The sequence below is a fragment of the Rhinoderma darwinii genome, chromosome 1 (assembly GCF_050947455.1).
Source record: "Rhinoderma darwinii isolate aRhiDar2 chromosome 1, aRhiDar2.hap1, whole genome shotgun sequence".
Lineage (NCBI taxonomy): Eukaryota > Metazoa > Chordata > Amphibia > Anura > Rhinodermatidae > Rhinoderma > Rhinoderma darwinii.
This window is the reverse complement of record NC_134687.1, coordinates 221388549-221411115: the sequence shown is the minus strand read 5'-3', so window position 1 is coordinate 221411115 and position 22567 is coordinate 221388549. Positions and strand designations below refer to the sequence as shown.

Sequence of the window (22567 nt, the reverse complement as noted above, 5' to 3'; positions counted from 1 at the left end):
CCGACTTGCCTTGGGATGGAGGCAAATCGGTGATAAAATCCATGGAGATATGTGTCCAAGGTCTCTGGGGAATGGGCAACGAACACAGTAAGCCCGCTGGTCGGGACCTGGGAGTCTTGGACCTAGCACAAACCTCACAAGCGGCGACGTAGGCCTTAACGTCTTTAGGCAACCCAGGCCACCAATAATTTCTGGTAATGAGGTGTTTGGTACCCAGGATGCCTGGATGACCAGATAGTGCGGAGTCATGATTTTCCCTAAGTACCCTTAGCCGGAATTGCAGGGGAACAAACAGCTTGTTCTCAGGAAGGTTCCCGGGAGCTGAACCTTGAGCAGCAGCAATTTCAGAGACTAAATCAGAATCGATCGAGGAAATGATTATACCTGGAGGCAAAATACAAGCAGGATCTTCCTCCGAAGGAGGGCTGGCCATGAAGCTACGTGACAGTGCATCAGCCTTAATATTTTTAGACCCAGCCCTATAGGTAACCAAAAAATTGAATCTGGTAAAAAATAACGCCCATCGAGCTTGTCTCGGGTTTAGCCTCCGGGCAGATTCTAGGAAAACCAGATTCTTGTGGTCGGTAAGGACCGTTACCTGGTGTCTAGCCCCCTCCAGGAAGTGGCGCCACTCTTCAAATGCCCATTTAATGGCTAAGAGTTCGCGGTTGCCAATATCATAGTTACTCTCAGTTGGCGAAAACTTCCTGGAGAAGTAGGCACAGGGGCGGAGATGGGTGAGGGACCTGGTACCCTGGGACAAGACAGCCCCCACTCCCACCTCAGATGTGTCAACTTCCACGATAAATGGCTCCATTTGGTTGGGCTGAACCAGCACCGGGGCCGAGATAAAGCACTTCTTAAGGACCTCAAAAGCCTGGACAGCCTCAGGAGGCCAGTGGAGGAGATCAGCACCTTTGCGAGTGAGGTCCGTAAGAGGCTTAGCGATGACCGAGAAGTTAGCAATAAATCTCCTGTAATAATTAGCGAACCCCAAAAAACACTGTAACGCCTTCAGGGAGGCAGGTTGGACCCATTCCGCCACAGCCTGAACCTTGGCGGGGTCCATGCGGAATTCATGAGGAGTGAGGATTTGACCCAAAAATGGTATCTCCTGTACCCCAAACACACATTTTTCGGTTTTGGCAAACAGTTTGTTTTCCCGAAGGACCTGGAGCACCTTCCTGACATGCTCAATGTGGGAGGACCAGTCCTTGGAAAACACCAGTATGTCATCAAGGTACACTACAAGAAATATCCCCAGGTAATTTCTCAAAATCTCATTTATGAAATTCTGGAAGACCGCAGGGGCATTACACAACCCAAAGGGCATGACGAGGTATTCGAAATGGCCTTCGGGCGTGTTAAACGCAGTCTTCCACTCATCCCCCTCTTTGATGCGAATAAGGTTATACGCCCCCCGTAGATCCAATTTAGAGAACCATTGGGCCCCCTGACCCTGATTAAAGAGATCAGGAATCAAAGGAAGGGGATACTGGTTCCTTACCGTGACCTTATTCAGGCTACGGTAGTCAATGCATGGCCTAAGACCACCATCCTTCTTCCCCACGAAGAAGAAGCCAGCACCTACCGGAGAAGAAGAGGGACGAATGTAACCCTTGGCCAGGGATTCCTGGATATACTCTCTCATGGCTTCACGTTCGGGACAAGAAAGATTAAATATCCTATCCTTAGGAAGCTTAGCTCCTGGTACCAGTTCGATAGCGCAATCGTATTCTCTATGAGGAGGTAACACTTCGGAGGCCTCCCTAGAGAAAACATCAGCGAAGTCCTGAACAAACTCGGGTAGCGTATTCGCCTCCTCAGGGGGAGAAATAGAATTAACAGAAAAACATGACGTACAACATTCATTACCCCATTTGGTTAGCTCCCCAGTATTCCAGTCAAACGTGGGATTATGCAACTGCAACCAGGGAAGGCATAGAACCAAATCGTACGATAATCCCTGCATCAACAGTACAGAGCATTGCTCCAAATGCATGGAGCCAACAAGGAGTTCAAAAACAGGGGTATGCTGTGTAAAATAACCCTTAGCAAGAGGAGTCGATACCCACTACCGGGACAGGTTTAGGCAAATCAATCAGAGGCATAGCAAGAGACATAGCAAATTCCACAGACATAATATTAGTAGAGGACTCTGAATCCACGAAGGCACTGCCGGTAGCAGACCTACCACCAAAAGAGACCTGAAAGGGAAGCAAGATCTTAGTACGTTTCCTATTTACTGGAAATACCTGTGCGCCCAAGTGACCTCCCCGATGATCACTTAGGCGCGGAAGTTCTCTGGCTGCATTCTTACGCTTAGGACAGTTGTTCACTTGATGCTTGTCATCCCCACAGTAGAAGCAGAGACCATTCTTCCTGCGGAATTCTCTACGTTGTTGGGGGGACACGGAGGCCCCGAGTTGCATAGGTATCTCTGAGTCTTTCCTGGAGGAACGAAGCAACGGGACCTCGGGAGGCATCATGGGGGAGTCAGAGGAGAAAACACATAAACGTTCATGTTGTCGTTTCCTGAGACGTCGGTCAAGTCGTACCGCTAAAGCCATAGCCTGGTCTAGGGAGTCAGAAGAGGGATAGCTAACTAGCAGGTCTTTCAGGGCATTCGACAGACCCAACCTAAACTGGCACCTTAAGGCAGGGTCATTCCACCGAGAAGCTACGCACCACTTCCTAAAGTCAGAGCAATACTCCTCAACAGGTCTCTTACCCTGACGTAAGGTCACCAGCTGACTCTCGGCAAAGGCAGTCCTGTCAGTCTCGTCATAAATAAGTCAGAGAGCAGAAAAGAAACAATCAACGGAGGAAAGTTCAGGGGCGTCAGGAGCCAAGGAGAAGGCCCACTCTTGGGGCCCTTCCTGGAGCCGGGACATAATTATACCCACCCGCTGGCTCTCAGAACCTGAGGAATGAGGCTTTAAACGAAAGTAAAGCCTACAACTCTCCCGAAAGGAGAGAAAAGCCCTCCGGTCCCCTGAGAACCGGTCGGGCAACTTGAGGTGGGGTTCAAGAGGTGCGGTGAGGGGAACTACCAAGGTAGCATCAGGCTGGTTGACCCTCTGAGCCAGGGCCTGGACCTGTAGGGAGAGACCCTGCATTTGATGAGCCAGGGTCTCACGGGGGTCCATAGTGGTGTCAGGGACCAGGGTAGACTAGGTATGGGCTTGTTATTATGTAATGACCGGGGGGTAGGGAAACGGACAAGTGAGCCCTAATCTACCCGCCACTCTGTCCCTGCCTACTTGCAACGACCCGCCCTAGGCGACGGGGTACAACTGGGCGGCGGTCCCTGCACTCAGTAAGTGCACGACAAACATACAAGGGAATACAAGCAAGGGAAAGGGGCAGTTGCCCACGGCAACACCGTGAGCAACCAGAGTGGTGAACGAGCTGAGTCAAGCCAGGAGTGTGCGAGGTACCAAACGAAGAGCAGAAGAGTAGTCAGTAAGCCAGGGTCTGTATGGAGCAGGAACAAAATAGAAGGAGCTACAGCTGGGCCAGGAAACCACACGAAAAAGAATAACAAGCAAGGAGGAACAGGAAATGCAGGTATAAATAGACAGAGGGCGGGAGCTAGCTGAGTCTGGCCAGGCTGCGATAGGCTCTCCCACTCCTAAGCCTGCCAGCCTGAGTGGTGGAAGCTGGAGTCAGTCTCAGGGATGTAGATTCAGGTGCTGACTGATTAATTAAGGGAGTTAACCCCGAAGCTGTGCCTGGCAGATCCTTTATACCTATATTCCTCCGTTGACATAAAATGGGTCCAGATAAACCATGTTTATTAATTATTTTGATATCTACAACGTGAATAAAGAGAAAGTACAGCGTGTGTTACAATGTGAAGGGAAAGACTTCGTATATGCAGAAGTGAAAGATCAGTCCCCCATTTTCGGATATGTCACTTATAAGAAGATTGTTTTAAGATGGATTTCTCCTTTACATTTTTATTCTTCGGAAGTTAAAAACATAATCATATTTAGAAAAAAATAATTGCTTGCTTGTAGATTAATGTATTAACAGAAATTAATTACAAATGTTTAAAATTAAATGTAATACCTGAATTTCTTTCCAAAACATCTTTTCTCGATCATAAAATCCTTTAAAATCTTGGTACTGACGCAGCAATTCAATGGGAGGTTGAGATCCATATCGATCTAGTTTTGGCATATTTAAATCATCAACAAATATGATGACTCTCTTATTACCAGGAGCGCCTGTGTAAATACAGATCAAAAAGTATTAGGCACAGATTGATTCTAGGTATTAACCCTATATATACAACAACTAGAGAGTCAAGTGTGCTGCTGCTGCCGCCTAAACTACATTGCATATTTCAAAAAGTTCATGCATTACATAAGGCTTAGCTGCTATTGAAAATGTTCACAAAGTTAAAAAAAAAATTTAACATTTTTCATTTGAATTCAATAAATTGAGAAATACCTAAGCAAATATATTATAAATTAAGCAATAATATAATAACCAATAATAAAAAAGTTTGTGTGTCTCCATAAGCAAGCCTGTCCTGTGGCACCATCAAGTGGCCCAGTAAGGTATGTAAATGACCATTATAATCTAGTTATGTTACATAATGTACCGTCTATGGTAAAGACTCAGTTCAGTTAAGCATCTGCTGCGGGTGCTAGAATTTATTGAAATTTCTTTACTTTAAGGCTTTCTGACATTTCATATGCAAAGAATAAAAATAGAATTAAACCACAGACCTAACTAAGAGGTTTTTAATAAGTGGACAAATAAGCAACCAATGTTATATACTTCACCATATGAAATCACATTGCCTTATTAGTCTTACAATAAACCCAATTACATGAATTAAAGATTACATACCCAGAATGGTTTTCCGCTTCTTTTCCAATTTTGACTCTATTATTTCCTGTGTTCGTGCAGAGGAAGTCTGTGCTGAGAAGTTTATATACACAGAAACATATCCCGCTTCTTCTTGTATTCTGTTCAACAATCCTCGAGCTACCACAGACTAAAAAATAACCCACATATGTGTAAATAAAGAATATTTTGTAAATATAAGGGAATTACTTAAACTTTCAATGCACTAGTCAGAAAATAGGGTTTTACCATTGGTCATTGGTCTGTAACATGTGGCTCCCCAGATGTTGTGAAAGTTAACTTACTACAGCTGAAGAGCTGCAGGTTGGAGACAAAAACATTAACATATATTCACACGTTACGGTGAAATTGCAATTTATTTATTTGTTACACTTTCTAATGAATTGGGGAGTTACATAGCTTCAGGCATAGCTGGAAGAGGGTGACAATGCCGAAGAACCTTAAGCTATGTTCACACGCTAAGCTAAAAACGTCTGGAAATACTGAGCTGTTTTCAAGGGAAAACAGCTCTTGATTTTCAGCCGTTTTTTAATCAAAGTAGCATTTTTCGCTGTGTTTTTTACGGACGTTTTTTAAGCTGTTTTTCTATGGAGTCAATGAAAAATGGCTCCAAAAACGGCTCAAGAAGTGACATGCACTTCTTTTTACGGGGCGTCTTTTTAAGCGCCGTTATTTGAAAATGAGGCGTAAAAGAACGCCACTTCGAAACAGAGAGCCGTATTTCCCATTGAACTCAATGGGCAGATGTTTGTAGGCGTTCTGCTTCCGATTTTTCAGCCGTTTTTCGGGACATTTACGGGCCGAAAAATAGCAGAAAATAGCCCGTGTGAACATACCCTTACTTATAGTGTGATAAAAGCTGTCAATCATCAGTCTGCAGACATATTGGTAACACCTGATGACATACCACAAGCATTTGCACACCCAGGATGACTCCAGGGAAGACAGGCATGTGTCCCAACACAGCTATAAAGTGTAAAAGTAAAGCTTTATCAAATCCTTGAGTGGCGAATTTAGAACTGGGCAGAGGTATAAATTAATTTTATTTTCACAATTGTTATACATTGGAAAAAAAAAAAAGATAGACCCCTCTCACAAGCCAGCAAATAGTAGTGAAAATCGCATTTGAAATTTGCAGAATATATCCACTGTATTAGGCCCCATGCACATGGCCATGCCCGTAATCGCGGCCCACGATTGCGGGCACAATCGGCTGCTGACGGCCACCCGCATTTTCGGCCCGTGCTGCCATACAAAGCATGGGAGCACGGCCCATAAAACACGAAAAAACGGACATGCTCCATAATTCCCGGAACAGTTCTACGGCACGGACATCCATCCATAGCGATACGGAAAGGTGTCCGCAGCTAATAGAACTGAACAGCTGAATTTATGGTCGTGTGCATGGGGCCTTAGGGTGAGGATCCAGGATTAAAAAATGGAGAGAGGGCAATTTTGCTTTGTTTGGTCATGTCCCTCGCTACTCTCTGAAACACAGAAACACCTAATACAAGACAAGCCTACACTCACTATTTTATTCAGGGACAGTTGTATGCTGCCACTATACAAAGACTAATATAATCAATAATACCAACATACAGTGACCATAAAGTGGTCAGATATCAGTTATACACAGTAGTCTGCAGAGTATTATCACGCTGCAGACTATACATGTGTATACAGTACTGACCAGATACAGACAGAATAAATAACAATTAAATCCAGTGACTCACAGGTGGCGTCTTTTTGGTTTGGAGTTGTCCACTTTCCTTTTCTTTTCCATTCAACCCAGACCGCCATGAAGACTTCTCCCAAAGACTGCAGAGTTTGCTTCCCAGACATGTTTAGCCCCTCACTCCAGCAACACATCATCAGCGTCTGGACTCCTAAATTAAGACCCCAGACAAGACTCCCCATTTAATTCAGACCCGAGACCAGACCGCTAAATTAAACCCTTCCTGTCGCAGGAGGTTTTCATTTTTTAATTTTAGTTTTTTCTTCCCTGCGTTCCAAGAACTATTTTTCTGTCAACATAGCCGCATGGGGGCTTTTTTCTTTTTTGCTGGCGAGTTGTAATTTTACATATTTGGGGGGTTTCGTTTTTACAGTGTTCACAGAGTTGTAAAAATGACGTTAACTTTATTCTGTGGGTCAATACAAATATGGTGATGCCAAATGTATAGCTTTTTTATGTTTTATTACTTTTACAAAACATAAACAATCCATATTTTGAGACCCATAACGTTTTTATTTTCATATCAATGGAGCTATGTGAGAACTTGTTTGTTGCAGATGAGCTGTAGTTTTTATTGGCACTATTTTGTGGTACATATGTCTTTTTAATAACTTTTTATTCCATTATTTGGGGAGGTGAGGTTACGAAAAAACAGCAAAATAAATAACGTTATATTGTAATAGTTCGGATTATTATAGTTGCGGTGATACCAACTATGTTAATTTTTTTATTGTTTATATTATTTCAGAAAACAATGGGAAAAGAGTTTTTATCCCTTACGCAATTTCTGATATTTTTCGCAATTTGTCATATAGATGTTTCTGATCATCATTTCATTTAGTAGGGCTAAAGAGTTACAAAACCTATGTCACTACCCTTGGCAGTAGCAACTGCAATCAAACGTTTGCAAAACTTGCAATGAGTCTATGAAGAATTGTTTTAATTCGGCTACATTGAAGGGTTTTCGAACATGAACTGCCCGTTTAAGGTCTTGCCACAGCATCTCAATGGGATTCAAGTCAGGACTTTGACTCGGCCATTCCAATTACTTAATTTTGTTTCTTTTGAGTAATTCACAGGTGGACTTGCTTGTGTGCTTCAAATCAGTGACCTGCTGCATAACCCAACTGCGCTTAAGCTTTTGGTCACAAAGTATCAAGCGGACATTCTCCTTCAGGACATTCTCCTTCAGGATTTTCTGGTAAAGAGCAGAATTCATGGTTTCATCAATTATGACAAGGTGTCCCAGTTCCGCACAAGCAAAGCAGCCCCAGACCATCAAACAACCACCACCATGTTTGACTGATGGTATGATGTTCTTATGGTGGAATGCGTTGTTAGCTTTACGTCAGATGTAGCAGGACCCCTGTCTTTCAAAAAGTTCCACCTTCTATGCTGTGTTCTTAGTGGTCCTTATGATTGCTGACTATGTTCATTTTTCTCTCTATTATGTTCATAAGTTGTTTACTTCTATGCTTTCACACTGGAGGCATAGGTTATAGAAAACATCTAACAAGCTCTGCACTGGCTAAGTCAGCTCTAGACTGTGTGTCAGCCCACACCTAGACAACTAATGGGCCTCTCTATAGCTTCTTAGAAGCTTCTAATGGTTTATTAACCATTTGTTCCTCACTACTTCTGTTCCTTCCTCACTTTATACTTATGTATTAACCATTAAGAATTGTTGTATTTTGTATTTGAAAATACTTATTTATGTAATAGACTAGATGATAGGCTCCTGCTGAATTGTATTGTATCTATCTATGGGTCGCTATACACATGTAACTCTGATCAGGAACTTCTCCTTCCCCCCAACACTGACACACATTATTGTCTGTGTAGGTATACACATTTTTGCCCTTATTAAAAGCACTTAATAGTAATAGTACATTCATACTAACTAATCCACAGTATAGATGTTGAGTACCTACGTTTTAGACACATGCCTATTGTCCTTTTTTTTACATATACCTTTGCTAGAGATCCTTATACTCTCAACTTATCCTCCCAGCCCTTCTCCTATTGTAGTTTTTACCACAGATACCTCGTCGCTATTCAGCAAAATGGTTTCATAGCTGTCATCCATCCTCAGCTTCTTAGGGTGTTACTACCATAATAAATGATTCTGTACCTTTTCAGTTACGGCAATGTAATTCTGACGCCGAGGGCAGGGTCCACTTTTTGAAAGGCCCATTAGCATCTGCCACATATACTTTGGCTAATATATATGTACCAAACTCTCACCAGATCCCCTGGCTTATTAAAGTACTGGATGACTTACAGCTTTTTGCAGAAGGCCAGTGTAATTATGGGAGGTGATCTCAACGTGGTCTTAAACCCGTTGCTTGATTCCTCTTCCAAAAGGTCAAGCATTTCGACACGCTATTAAATACCTGGGAATAAACCTGTCTAATAATTGCTCTGAGTTATTTCACTTAAATTACACACCCCTTATATCTGAGGTCACCAAGTTAACAAAGGAATATGACTTTCCTCTCCTATCCTGGATGGGTAGAAAAAACCTACTAAAAACATATGTTGTGCCTAAGATATTATACATATCACAATTGGTCCCTATAGAACTCACAGTCTTTTTTCAGTCCCTGAGAAGGATTTTATCTAGGTTGGAACCAAAGAAACACAGACTTTCACACGCACTCTTGATAAGAAAAAAAACCGGCTGGGAGGGGTGGGACATGTCCCTATATTATAGTGCTATCCATCTCAATAGATGGCTAGAACAGGAAAAACCCTGTAGGGATGAGATTAGGGCCCTCATGACAACATACATGTTGGGGGATTTTTTCCACAAGACCTTCTGGTCACCTGACCCTAAACTGTTCAGAGCACCATCATTTGACCCTCTAGTCAAAGGAATTTGCGTAGTTTGGTATTCCCTACGTACCTCCGTAATGCCCTTTCCCGCACCATGTACGCCAATGAGTCCCCTTCCTGTTCTCACCAAAACGGCCGCGACTGAATATTCAGAAATGTGGGAAGCTTTGCATGTACATTCTGTTAGCGATGTCTTGTCCACCCATACCATACCTGATGAAAATATTTTTCGGAATCTCCTTCCTGGTACAAACCGGACATTCCTTCACTACAACCAGTTTTGAATAGTGTGCTCTAAATTCCTGGCCCTTCATACCCGACTTAGAGACCTAACTGATTTTGAAAAGATATTACTTGCACGAACTCCCAATACTAAGAAGATTTCTTATTTGTATAATAATTACTTGAATGGGAAAAATAAATTAATTCCCCCTTCTCTGATATTGAAGTTACATCTATTCTCAAACACTCGCATGGTTTCTGCACCTGTATTCGCTTACAGGAGAATCATTACAAACTTCTATCTAGATGGTATAGGACTCCTGAGTTCTTGTATAGACACAACATGTCAGACTCTGTCTGACAACTGCTGCAGTTGTAAAACCGATTGTGGTACATACACCCATATCTGGTGGTCCTGTCCCATTATAGCCCTCTTCTGGGATCTGGTTGGCGATGCGATTAAGCAAATCACAAACACTGACCTAACATGGTCTTTTGACATGATTGCATTGTCGAAACCTTCCAAGTCATATAAGCCATCAAAATATAATTTGACCACTCACCTTATTGCTGCATCAGAGACTCTAATCCCGCTGTATTTGCTCCAGACGCAACCACCCACCTTTGGCTGTCTAAAGTAGCCCAGATTTATAGATTTGAAGAAATTTCTAGTTGGGCTAACAGAACGCATGACACTTTTCTTAAAATTTGGTCCTCTTGGGCGAACTTCCAAAAGGTGCACACTCGTTCTACATTAAATTCCTTAATGGCCTAGGAGCTTTCTGTTTACATATTATTTCCTGTTTATACAATGTTAAAATCAAAACGAATAAATAAAAGATTATAAAAAAAAATAGTTCCACCTTCGACTCATCAGTCAACAGAATATTATCCCGATGGTCTTGGGGGTCATCTAGATGCTTTTTAGTAAATGTAAGATGAGCCCTTGTGTTAATTTTGGTCAGCAGTGGTTTGCACCATGCAACTCTCCCATGGATGCCATTTTTTCCCCAGTGTCTTTCTTATTGTAGAATCGTGTACATTGACCTTAACTGAGGCAAGTGAGTCCTGCAGTTCTTTAGATGTTCGTCTGGGTTCTCTTGTGACATCCTGGATGAGTCGCCAATGCGCTATTGGTGAAATTTTGGTAGACTGTCAACTCCTGGGAAAGTTGACCACTGTTCCAAGTTTTCTCCATTTGTGGATAATGGCTCACACTGTGGTTCACTGGCATCCCAGAGCCTTAGCAATGGCATTGTAACCCTTTCCAGACTGGTAGATTTTAATGACTTTGTTTGGCATCTGTATTTGAATCTCTTTAGAACGTGGCATCATGTGCTGCTTTTTGAGACTTTCTAGTCAGTCACAGTAACGCAATTGAATTTGGTAACTGGTTGATTTAGTAGCTAAGGGGGCAATATGTTTTTACATAGGCCCAGGTAGGGCTGAACAGAATTTTTCCTTCTATAAATTATACTTCCATTTAAAAATAGAATTTTGTATTTACTTGGGTTATCTTTTACTAATATTAAAAGAAGTTTGGTGATCTAAAACATTTAAGTGTGACAAATATGCAAAAACAGGCAGAAGGGACAAATACTTTTTCACAGCACTTTAAACTTTAAAAAGTTTAATAAACTACGTTTTGTTTTGTTTTTGTCCCACTAGAAGACTTGAACATGCGATCACTTGCACAGTACATTGCAATACTTATGTATCTCAGTGTATTGTGCTTTTTTTATCCTCCTAGTAACATGGCAGACCTGGAAACCTTCCTTAGGCCCCCCGCCTGCCATGACAACCCATTGGAACCCTGCTGTTGACTGCGGAATCTAAGCGGTTAAGCGGTCAGGATTGGCTAATTCAGACCCCAGAACAGACACCTGAATTAATTCAGACCCCACACCAGACCACTACATTACTTTAGGCCCCAGATCAGGTCCCTAAATTACTTCAGACCTCTGGGGGCCAGACCCTTAAATAAATTCAGACCCCAGACAAGACCTCTAAATAAATTTCAGGTCCTTAAATAACTTTCTGTCCCCTTAAAAAATCAGCGCTCAGGCAAGACCCCTCTATATAATCACCCCTCCTCGCTCCTCTACGGTGCTATTGTTAGGGGGGGTCTAATCCCCCCATCGCCCCCCTCTTAAATCTGCCCCTGACTGTAATGTGACAAGGAGATTGCAATTATTCTGCTTGTAATGTGTAGACATCTCTACCATGTAAGCAGACAGTCCCTGCACTGGAGGTTGAGAATTATTCTTTTGCTATGTACTGTTCACCAGAGTGAATATAATGAAGATAAATGACAAAATACGATTTGCATCATATTTCCATTAATCATAACAGTTATAAACTGTTCCAAACCATATTTTCACCCACCTTGCCAACACCTGTGGTGCCAGTAAAAAGAACAGAGTGTCTCACAGCCAGTAGCTTTTCCATAAGATATCCATAGCGAACTGTATCAGTTGTTGGAACCAGCATTTCAAAAAATGGCACATTACTGTCATATTTAAAGGAAGGAATAATTCTCTCCCAAGGATCCAGGCGCTTGGTGTCATAATCCATATAGACGCTCCACAGGTCACCAGAGGTCGGGAGCTGGAGAAGGAGAGTAACAAAGACAACCAAAATATTAATAGGGTTCTATTGTTGTCTGCAAATATTCATTAGCAATTAATTGAATAAAAACAGCATGTTATAAAATGTTAAACAGGGCTGTAAAAATTTAGAGCCTATAATTCAACATAGGAAAGTAAAATATATAGCTTTGTGAATCTTAATGACTATGTTGTTAGTATCTCACATATAATATAAATCAAAACATTTTCTCATTAACTTCAATATGTGATAATATGTCCGTACTTCAAAGTGTATATGTGACAATATGACCGGATTTCAAATTGTATAAGTGACAATATGACCTGATTTCAAATTGTATATGTGATATGACCTGGTAATAATAACAATTAGCTATTCAGACAAATGGCCTTTAAATTTATTAGTGTGACTGAAACTAAATAGTTGCAATTACATAAAAGTCAATATAGTTCTCTGCACAATAAAAACAGTTCATACAAAAAAAAAAAAAAAAGATCTGCTTTGATGTTTAAGAATGATATATTCTGTAGATTATGGAACACTGACACCTAGTGGCCAAATTAAAATGCATACCATAATTTAAAAATATAACAAATAAACCAAGATTTTATTTGGCAAATACATGACTGTAGAGGGAGGAGATCATATTCCACCCCTTACCTTGGCTTCCGGATTATCTTCAAACTGTTGTCTGACAAATGTATCAAAAGCATCCCAATGGTTTTCTGTTAGATTCCCACCAATAGACCAAACATAGCAGAAGACAAATGTCTGACAGACTATGCTATTTAGTCTTGACTGTTCCTGAAAATAATAATAATAATAATGGCAAAATATATATATATATATATATATATATATATATATATATATATATATATATATATATATATATTTTGTGATGGGAAGAAAGATATATAAAATCTACACACACAAACTAGTCTCCCCTTTATGAGTTAATTTTGTTAATACTCACTCATATTAGGGTATCATGCAGAGCCCTAATATGTTCCTGCCATATACACTCCATGTGCCAATGTCTGGTGCTCCTTACAGCTTTTAGGGGAGAATAGCTCTGTAATAAGGCATCTGACAGAGTATGAATATGAAATTAGAGGCATACAGTGGGTGCCCTATTACGCCTCTATACCATACAGCCATTTACTCTTAGGCTATGTTCACACAGGGCGGATACACTGCATAAAAGCACACAGCGTATCTGTCCTGGGCACACAGGGAATTCCGGCCGAAAAACCGCACTAAATTGTGGTTCAGTTTTTTTGGCCGGAATGTCGGCTGTGGAAAACTGAACATAGAAAAAAAAAAGTTTCATACTTACAAAAGCCCTGACCTTCTGCAGGTCGGCCTCCTGGGATGATGTTTCATCCCATGTGACCATTGCAGCATGTGATTGGCTGCAGCAGTCACATGGGATGAAACGTCATCACGGGAGGCCGGTCTGGACGAAGAAACACAAAATTCTGGGTAAGTATAAGATTTTTTTTTTCTCACTCGCGCTTTTCAGCCGTACAAAATGCAACGTCTGCTATTTCTTGCGGGTCTTACCTCCCTATTGAATTAAATATGGAAAACCCGCAACAAAGAAGCAGCGATTACGCAAATACAATTAACATGCTGCGGATTAAAAAAACGCACCGAAGGTCAATTTCTGAGCAGTTTTTCCACTCAGCATTTCCGCAACATGTGGATGAGATTTGTTCAAATCTCAACCACTTTGCTGCTACTGCATTATTCTGCGTTTTTTCGGCTACGAATTCCGTTGCAGAAAATCCGCAGTACTTACGCTACGTGCGAACTCACCCTTAGGAGTGATGTTGATAATGTATAACTACTATATATGACAAAAGATAAGCCGAAAATAAGAAAGAAAAACTGTTCAGCAAAGAATAAACTTATGGTTATTACATTTCTAATAAATACATAATTGTAATAGAACTATTTCACATATCATATTATGTGGTAGTAGACATAAGCACATGTACCATTTTTAAGTCTGGTCCTCCTTTTCCAAGCAGCAGTGATTCGAGTAGACAGCACAGTGTAGTTACTTTACTGATGTCCACTTGAGATATGGCTTGAATGCATTTTCTGGTGACAAAGTTGAGGCCACCATCAACGTAGCGTTCAAACAAATCCAAGATATACTGCTTCATTTCATCATTCAGCTGCAAATAACACAAACATATGAATAAAACATGTATACTCTCTACATTAAAGAGGCTCTGTCACCAGATTTTGCAACCCCTATCTCCTATTGCAGCAGATCGGCGCTGCAATGTAGATAAGAGTAACGTTTTGTTTTTTCAAAAACAAGCATTTTTGGCCAAGTTATGACCATTTTTATATTTATGCAAATGAGGCTTTCTTAAGTACAACTGGGCGTGTTTAAAGTTATGTACAAGTGGGCGTGTATTGTGTATGTACATCTGGGCGTTTTTACTTCTTTTACTAGAAGATAAATCTAAATCTAAATCAAATCAATATTTGGTGTGACCACTCTGTCTCCAAAACAGCTGTAATTCTTCTAGGTACACTAGGTAGTAAACTGTATGAATAACCAATTATACCAGGTGATAATGATCATCATTCTCATATGTAGGTTGAAACACAGTCATTAACTATAACAGAAACAGCTGTGTAGGAGGCTTAAAACTGAGCGAGGAACAGCCAAACTCTGCTACAAAGGTGGGGCTGTGGAAGACAGTTTTATGTCACAGGTCTACCATGGCAAGACTGAGCGCAGCAACAAGACACAAGGTAGTTATACTGCATCAGCAATGTCTCTCCCAGGCAAAGATTTCAAAGCAGACTGGGGTTTTAAGATGTGCTGTTCAAGCTCTTGTGAAGAAGCACACAGAAACGGGCAACGTTGAGGACCGTAGACGCAGCGGTCGGCCAAGGAAACTTAGTGAAGCAGATCAAAGACACATCATGCTTACTTCCCTTAGAAATCGGAAGATGCCCTGCAATGCCATCAGCTCAGAACTGGCAGAAACCAGTGAAACACAGTTACACCCATCTCTTATTCGGAGAAGTCTTTTTGATCACCTTGCTTACCAAAAAAAGGAATAAAAAGTGATCAAAAAGTCACAAGTACCTTAAAATGGTACCAATGAAAATTACAGATTGTACCGCAAAAAATAAGCGTGTGTTCCAAAAGGGGGATAAGATTGGGCACCATTTATCAGTGCGACACTGACCACATATCTGTGGATTATTATTTATTTACCTCATTAATATACCACCGTATTATGACTCTGCACAGCTTACATATGCCCCCACATTATAAACTGAAATACCAGTAAAACCTTAAACAGAACTATTACCAAGCAAAATCCGCGCTCCAAAATCTAAATGGCGCTCCCTCCCCTCTCATCCCTATAGTGTGCCCAAACAGCAGTTTACATCCACATATATGGCATTCCCATACCCGAGAGAACCCGCTTAACAGTTTATGGGGTGTGATGGTGCATTTTGTGTGGTTTATTGTGAGCCCTCAGAGAAGAATGATTCTGTAATGAGGTACCACAGGTCGTGTCTCCAGCCTATGGCAATCAGACGAGTCAGAGGTGAAGTCCACAAGACATAAAGTGAACTCATTGTCCAGTCTCCACAGGGGGTCATCAGGAGGCACCACAGTTATATTCAGCTCAGGTGCAGACAGGCAAACAAAGGTGATCCAATTATTTCCCCCCGTGTGTCCTCGTCCCGGCTGTGGCAATATAATATCACAAACGACCACAACTCACATACAGACAGTAGAAATACAAACTAAAGTCATTATACTGATGGTGACTAGAAACTGCCAAGATGTTCCTCCCCCTGAGGGGTATATAAGGGCTTGTCCTGGGGAGGATGGAGATCTTCTGGATTTAGACCTTCAGGAGAGCTGAAGCCAGCACTCTGAAGATGTTCCTGTGATTACTTGATTTTGTGGACTGTGTGTTGTTCCTGCATTGAACGCGACTTGTTCTGTCAGCATTGGATGCAATAAATCCTGTTGGAGTTACCCTGTCGTCACTGGCTCTGTTGATCGTGTATTAACCTAACGAACCCCATGACAACTGGTGTCAGAAGTGGGATCAACAGAGTGCAGGAGAGATGAACAGAGGTCTGCACACCGGGATGTCTATCGTGAGGAGAGCAATTGTGTTTTACCAGGAGGCAATGGACTGTCTCGGACCAAAGTTTACAGAAGACATTGAACGCTGGGCTTGGGATAAGGCTCTGACTATGGCAAGGAAGGAACAAGTTCTTGTGCGAGCTAGGGAGTTGTACCAGGAGACCATGGATGTTCTGGGATGTTTGGCCTCCAAGGATGATAAGTTCTGGTACTGGAATTGGTGTATGGCAACAGCGGAGCGAGAGGTGCCGCAAACATGGTGTGAACGGCCAGCACAGTGTTATAAGGATTGTGCTGCTGCTCCAGGCTCTGACGGCTACAGATCTCCAGAGAAGGCTCCAGAGTGTCCTGAGGTGAGTGATATAAAGTTTGTGGGCAGCTTATACCATAAGACATGGGAGCATCAGGAAGAGGGAAAAGATTCTGAACTTAATTCAAGACGGGAAGGAATGCATACAGAGGATGTCTATATATCTACAGAAACAAATCCTGTGGATGATGAAGACTAGGGAGATATAAGTAGCACTGGTGTGGATGATGAAGATACAGGAGATATAACTATCACTGGTGTGGATGATGAAGACACAAAAGATGTAAGTAGCACTGGACCTCCTGAAACCTTTAGCACTGAGATCACCAGTACCAGTTCTGAAAGCCCAACTGAGGTTGTCACACAAAACAGACCCCCTAGTGAGCAATGATGTATGCGCTTCTCCTGGCGATGTGTTTCCTGCATCCCTTTCACCCCAGGATTTCCAAGAGGTTGAGGAACCCAACTGTATTGTTACCTTGAACTCTGATTTGTCTTTGTCCAATGATGTTGTGGATGTTGCAGTCAGTATGGACTCTCCAGGCACACAGTCTTCCAACATGGATGAGGATTCCACTGGAGTGTCAGCGAGTTCAAAGTTGGCAGCAGGAGCATTGGAGGAGCAGGTCTGCGAAGGACAACAAGACACTAGTCCCAACAGCAGTGGTGACGTTCAAGATGGTGAGACTTCAGACCCTTTTCAAATATGCCCATGGCCCTTGTTTTCTAAAAACGGTTTGACTTCTATCTCCCCATCTTCTGTCACCAAATTCTCAGGACTCACTAAAATTCTGAACAGTGACTGTATTTTCTGGTATGATCTTTGCCTGGGTGATGGGTCAGACAGTATGCCAGCATTACCCAATATATTGTGGTGGGATGCAGTGTGGAGGAAAATGTCTAGATGGACCATACAGAGTCTGCAGAAACCTGTAAACTGGATGAAAGGTCCCAAGAAACCTCCTGACCCTAGAGACTCCATCTCATGGTCTGGACTATCCTGGAAGCCACCGGATCAGGTCTTCCAAAATGAACAGATGACAGGGAACTTTTGCAGAAATTTCTTTAACCTTGTGATGGTGTTTCCAGACATTGCTCTTTGCCCCGGATATACGTGTGCACTGGACTTTATTTACAGCGTGTGGACTGTTCTTATTGAACTGTAATAAGTGGCTTATGAGTGAGGTGGCCAGCGGCCTGTGTAGGCCACATGGCCAGCTCACTTATTACATGAGGGGAGAGGTTGAGATGGTGCATTTTGCGTGGGTTATTGTAAGCCCTCAACAGAGAGGAATGATTCTGTAATGAGGTACCACAGATCGTGTCTCCAGCCTATGGCAATCAGACGAGTCAGAGGTGAAGTCCACAGGACATAAAGTGAACTCATTGTCCAGTCTCCACAGGGGGTCATCAGGAGGCACCACAGTTATATTCAGCTCAGGTGCAGACAGGCAAACAAAGGTGATCCAATTATCTCCCCCCGTGTGTCCTTGTCCCGGCTGTGGCAATACACATAATATCACAAATTACCACAACTCACATACAGACAGTAGAAATACAAACTAAAGTCATTATAATGATGGTGACTAGAAACTGCCAAGATGTTCCTCCCCCTGAGGGGTATATAAGGGCTTGTCCTGGGGAGGATGGAGATCTTCTGGATTTAGACCTTCAGGAGAGCTGAAGCTGAAGCCAGCACTCTGAAGATGTTCCTGTGATTACTTGATTTTGTGGACTGTGTGTTGTTCCTGCATTGAACGCGACTTGTTCTGTCAGCATTGGATGCAATAAACCCTGTTGGAGTTACCCTGTCGTCACTGGCTCTGTTGATCGTGTATTAACCTAACGAACCCCATGACATGGGGTATTTGCGTTCATTGGCACAAACTGGGCATAACATAATGTCCACTAAAATGGCATATTAGTGTAAAATTGCACCATCCACTGCGCATTAATTTCTAATGAAAAAACACCTGTGGGTTAAAAATGCTCACTACACCAGTTAAAATAGTCATAGCTTCGACAGGGAAACAAGGCCAAGCGACTCAACTATGCAGGAAAACATAGGAACTGGGGTGCAGAAAAATGGCAGCAGGTGCCCTGGACTGAAAAGTCAACATTTTAAATATTTGGCTGTCACAGAAGGCAGTTTGTTCGCCGAGGGCTAGAGAGCAGTACAATAATGAGTGTCTGCAGGCAAGAGTGAAGAGTGGTGGAGGTTCCATGCAAGTTTGGGGCTGCATTTCAGCAAATTGAGTTGGGGATTTGGTCAGGATTAATAGTGTCCTCAATGCTGAAAAATACAGGCAGATACTTCGTGCAATACCATCAGGGAGGTATCTGATCAGCTCCAAATGTATTCTGCAGCAGGACAACGACCCAGAACATACAGCCAATATCATTAAGAACTATCTTCAGCGTAAAGAAGAACAAGGGACCCTGGAAGTGATGATATGGCCCCCACAGAACCCTGATCTCAACTTCATTGAGTCTCTCTGGGATTACATGAAGAGACAGAAGGATTTGTGGAAGCCTACATTCACAGAAGATCTGTGGTTATTTTTCCAAAACGTTTGGAACAACATTCTTGCCGAGTTCCTTCAAAGACTGTGTGCAAGTGTACCTAGAAGAATTGATGCTGTTTTGAAGGCAAAGGGTGGTCACACCAAATATTGATTTGATTTAGATTTCTCTTCTGTTCATTCACTTTGCATTTTCTTAATTTATGTTTATATGTTATATTTGTATATAACATATACATATGTAAATAACAAGTATTTGTATATAACATAAACATTTAGAGTAATTTGTATCCTGTGGGGTTAACTGGATTAATGGACTAATTTAAAGCACCCAGTAATAGGACAAAATACTATCTTCCAAAATCAGGACCCCCACTGTATGACATCTCCCCAGCTTTATATTTAACCATATAAAAGTGTCAGCAAGTATAGTTTTTTTTAATGTGAAATAATAATGTATCCAACTTACTAATATATTTTGTCTATGAATTTCTTACCGTTTACAAAATCACTGCTTACAGTTATTGAATAGGAATCTTCATTTACTGAGGATGAAGATGTCTGTGATGGTCATGCGATGGACACACAGGTGCAGGACTCATTACAGTTACAATACAGTTATCAGAGTTATGTTTTGTAATAAGTTGTGCACATGTGTGTCCATCACATTACCAGGACAGATTTATATTCCCATGATGTAACCAATAAGGGTTCCAATTCAATGACTATAAGCAGAGATCTTGAAAACCGCGACTAGTTTAATTTTACTGGCTGCTATTGGAATATCCCTTTAATAAGGTTTAATGCAATTTTCTGATTCTCATATAACCCTCCATACTAGGGAGCCATAGAGCCATCATGCACTGCTGTACAGGCTCCGTGCCCATGTCTCTGATGTGTGCATGAACCCCAATTCTAAAACATAAGAAGTCAAGAATTTGATCATTATTTTACTTACTGTGGGGTAAATATCAATACTGTTTTGTAAGATGCGTCAATGTATAAGATGGAGAACATTTAGCAAATTGCTCCAAATTTGACAAGATGGCACACGTGGCATGATAAATTTGATGAAGACTTGATACTCATGTTGACACCATTGGTTATGGAAAACTTACTTTAGGTGGAAGCCCAGCTATCCAGGTTTGTACATAGGGCATCCATTTAAGATCCTCAGAATCAATATAAACCATTCCACAACGACTTACTGTAGCAGGAGATGCCACTTTCAAATCTTGGACCTGAAATATATAGAAAATGCTTAACAAGATAAATTAATAGTTTATTACTTACCGAGAAGCACACAAGATTTTTTATTAGAGTGGTTTAACTATTCCAAGTACTTAAGATCATAAAACAAATGCTTGTTACAGTTTCTTAGATGTTGAATGTTTACTTATTGAGATCTTTGGATTCAAGCTGCTCAGATACACATTCCAGTATATGGGAATAAAAATAGCTCTCACACAGATGTCATGTGAATACACTTTAATTGTGGCGTTGCTTAGCGAAGAATCACATCTCATTGCATTCTTTACAGCATATTTCATTGGAAAATTATTTTCCTTTGAAAGCCAAACTTTCTTTGCCTTTAAATGAGGCAATTCCATGACAATAGACTACTCACTTGTCGGAATTGTCAGGTTTAGAAGATTCATCTTTAACCCCTTCCCCCTGCTTGCATTCTGGGCCCTAATGACAAAGCCATTTTTTAAGTTTTTCCATCGTCTCATTCCATGAGCTATAACTTTTTTATTTTTGCGTCGACATAACTGTACAAGGTCTCGTTTTTTGCGGGACAAGTTGTATTTTTTAATAGCACCATTTTGGGGTACATATCATTTATTGATTAACTTTTATTAACTTTTTTTGGGGGGGGAATAGAAAAAAAATCTGATATTTTGCCACTCTTTTTTGCGTCCTAAATCTACGCCGTTTACCGTGTGGTAGAAATAACACAATCACTTTATTCAATGGGTTGTTGCGATTGCAACGATACCAAATTTGTATAGATTTTGTTTGTTTTACTACTTTTACACGGTAAAAGCATTTTTTTTCAAAATTATTTGTTTTTGTTTCTCCATATTTGAAGAGCCATAACTTTTTTATTTTTTCGCCAATGCAATTGTATGAGGGCTTTTTTTTTGCGGGATGACTTGTAGTTTTTATTGGTACCATTTTGGAGTAGATGCAACTTTTTGATAAGTTTTTATCAAATTTTTTTAAAGTCAGGATTCACAGAAAACAGCAATTTTTCCGTAGTTTTTTATTTTATTTTTTACAGTGTTCACCGTGCGGGTTAAATAATGTAATAGCTTTATAGTGGGGGGCATTACGGACGCGGCGATACCAAATATGTGTAACTTTTTTGCTTTATTTTTATTTTTTTAATAGTAAAGCTTTTTTTTAAGGGGTAAAAGTGGGTTTTTAATTTTTTATTCACTTTTTTTTTATTAACTTTATTAAACTATTTTTTTACTAGTCCCACTAGGGGACTTTATTATAAAAGCGATTGGATGATCACATATTACAAAAGTATTGCAGTGTATTATGCCTGTCCGTGTAAAACGGACAGGCATCTGCTAGGCCATGCCAGGGGCATGACCTAGCAGGCATATACTACAGGCAGACCTGGGGGCCCCCGGCTGCCATCGGAGACACAGACACTCAACAATCTTATTGCCGGGTGCTGGTGGGATGAGAGGGAGCTCCCTCCCTCTCTCCAAAACCACTCAGATGCGGAGCTCGCTATTGAGCGCCGCATCTGAGGGGTTAAACGGGTGAGATCGATACTAATATCGATCTCACACGTTCGAGCAGGGATGCCCTCAGCTACCTCTGGCAGCTGAGAGCAGGGAGATTTAACGGCTCCCTGCTCTGTTTATTTATTCTGATGCAGCGCCGTGAAAAGGCTATTGCATCAGTATAAAGCCCACTAATGACCGCCGTGAAAAGGCCTATCGGCGGTCATTAAGGGGTTAAATACCCTGTTAAGGCATTCTAAATTAATAGAGAAGTTTCCCCATTCAGGACCCTCATCTATTAGCCAGAGAAGATAGTGGCAACTAAGAGCGTCTCCCACTCTGGACGACCCAGCACGTCTGGAGGAGCCAGAATTACGTGGACAGCCTATTGATTTCAATGGACATTATGCAATGCTTCATTACCCCTGTGGTGGTGCTGCAGAATTTAAAGAGGCTCTGTCACCAGATTATCAAATCCCTATCTCCTATTACATGTGATCGGAGCTGCAATGTAGATAACAGTAAAGTTTTTTGTTTTTTTTAAACGATAATTTTTGGCTAAGTTAT

At 41.4% G+C, this 22567-nt stretch overlaps 1 protein-coding gene across 1 annotated transcript in view; it reads right to left on the bottom strand.

The window, feature by feature from the left end:
• The window catches only part of DNAH6 (dynein axonemal heavy chain 6), a 371264-nt gene that overhangs the window by 200903 nt on the left and 147794 nt on the right, over nt 1–22567 (bottom strand). The window contains exons 35-40 of the mRNA XM_075861785.1: nt 20375–20497; nt 14284–14466; nt 12941–13084; nt 12059–12280; nt 4864–5011; nt 4075–4232 (exon numbers count right to left, since the gene is read on the bottom strand). Of these exons, the coding sequence (XP_075717900.1) occupies nt 4075–4232; nt 4864–5011; nt 12059–12280; nt 12941–13084; nt 14284–14466; nt 20375–20497 (978 nt within the window). The remainder of the gene's footprint in view (nt 1–4074; nt 4233–4863; nt 5012–12058; nt 12281–12940; nt 13085–14283; nt 14467–20374; nt 20498–22567) is intronic.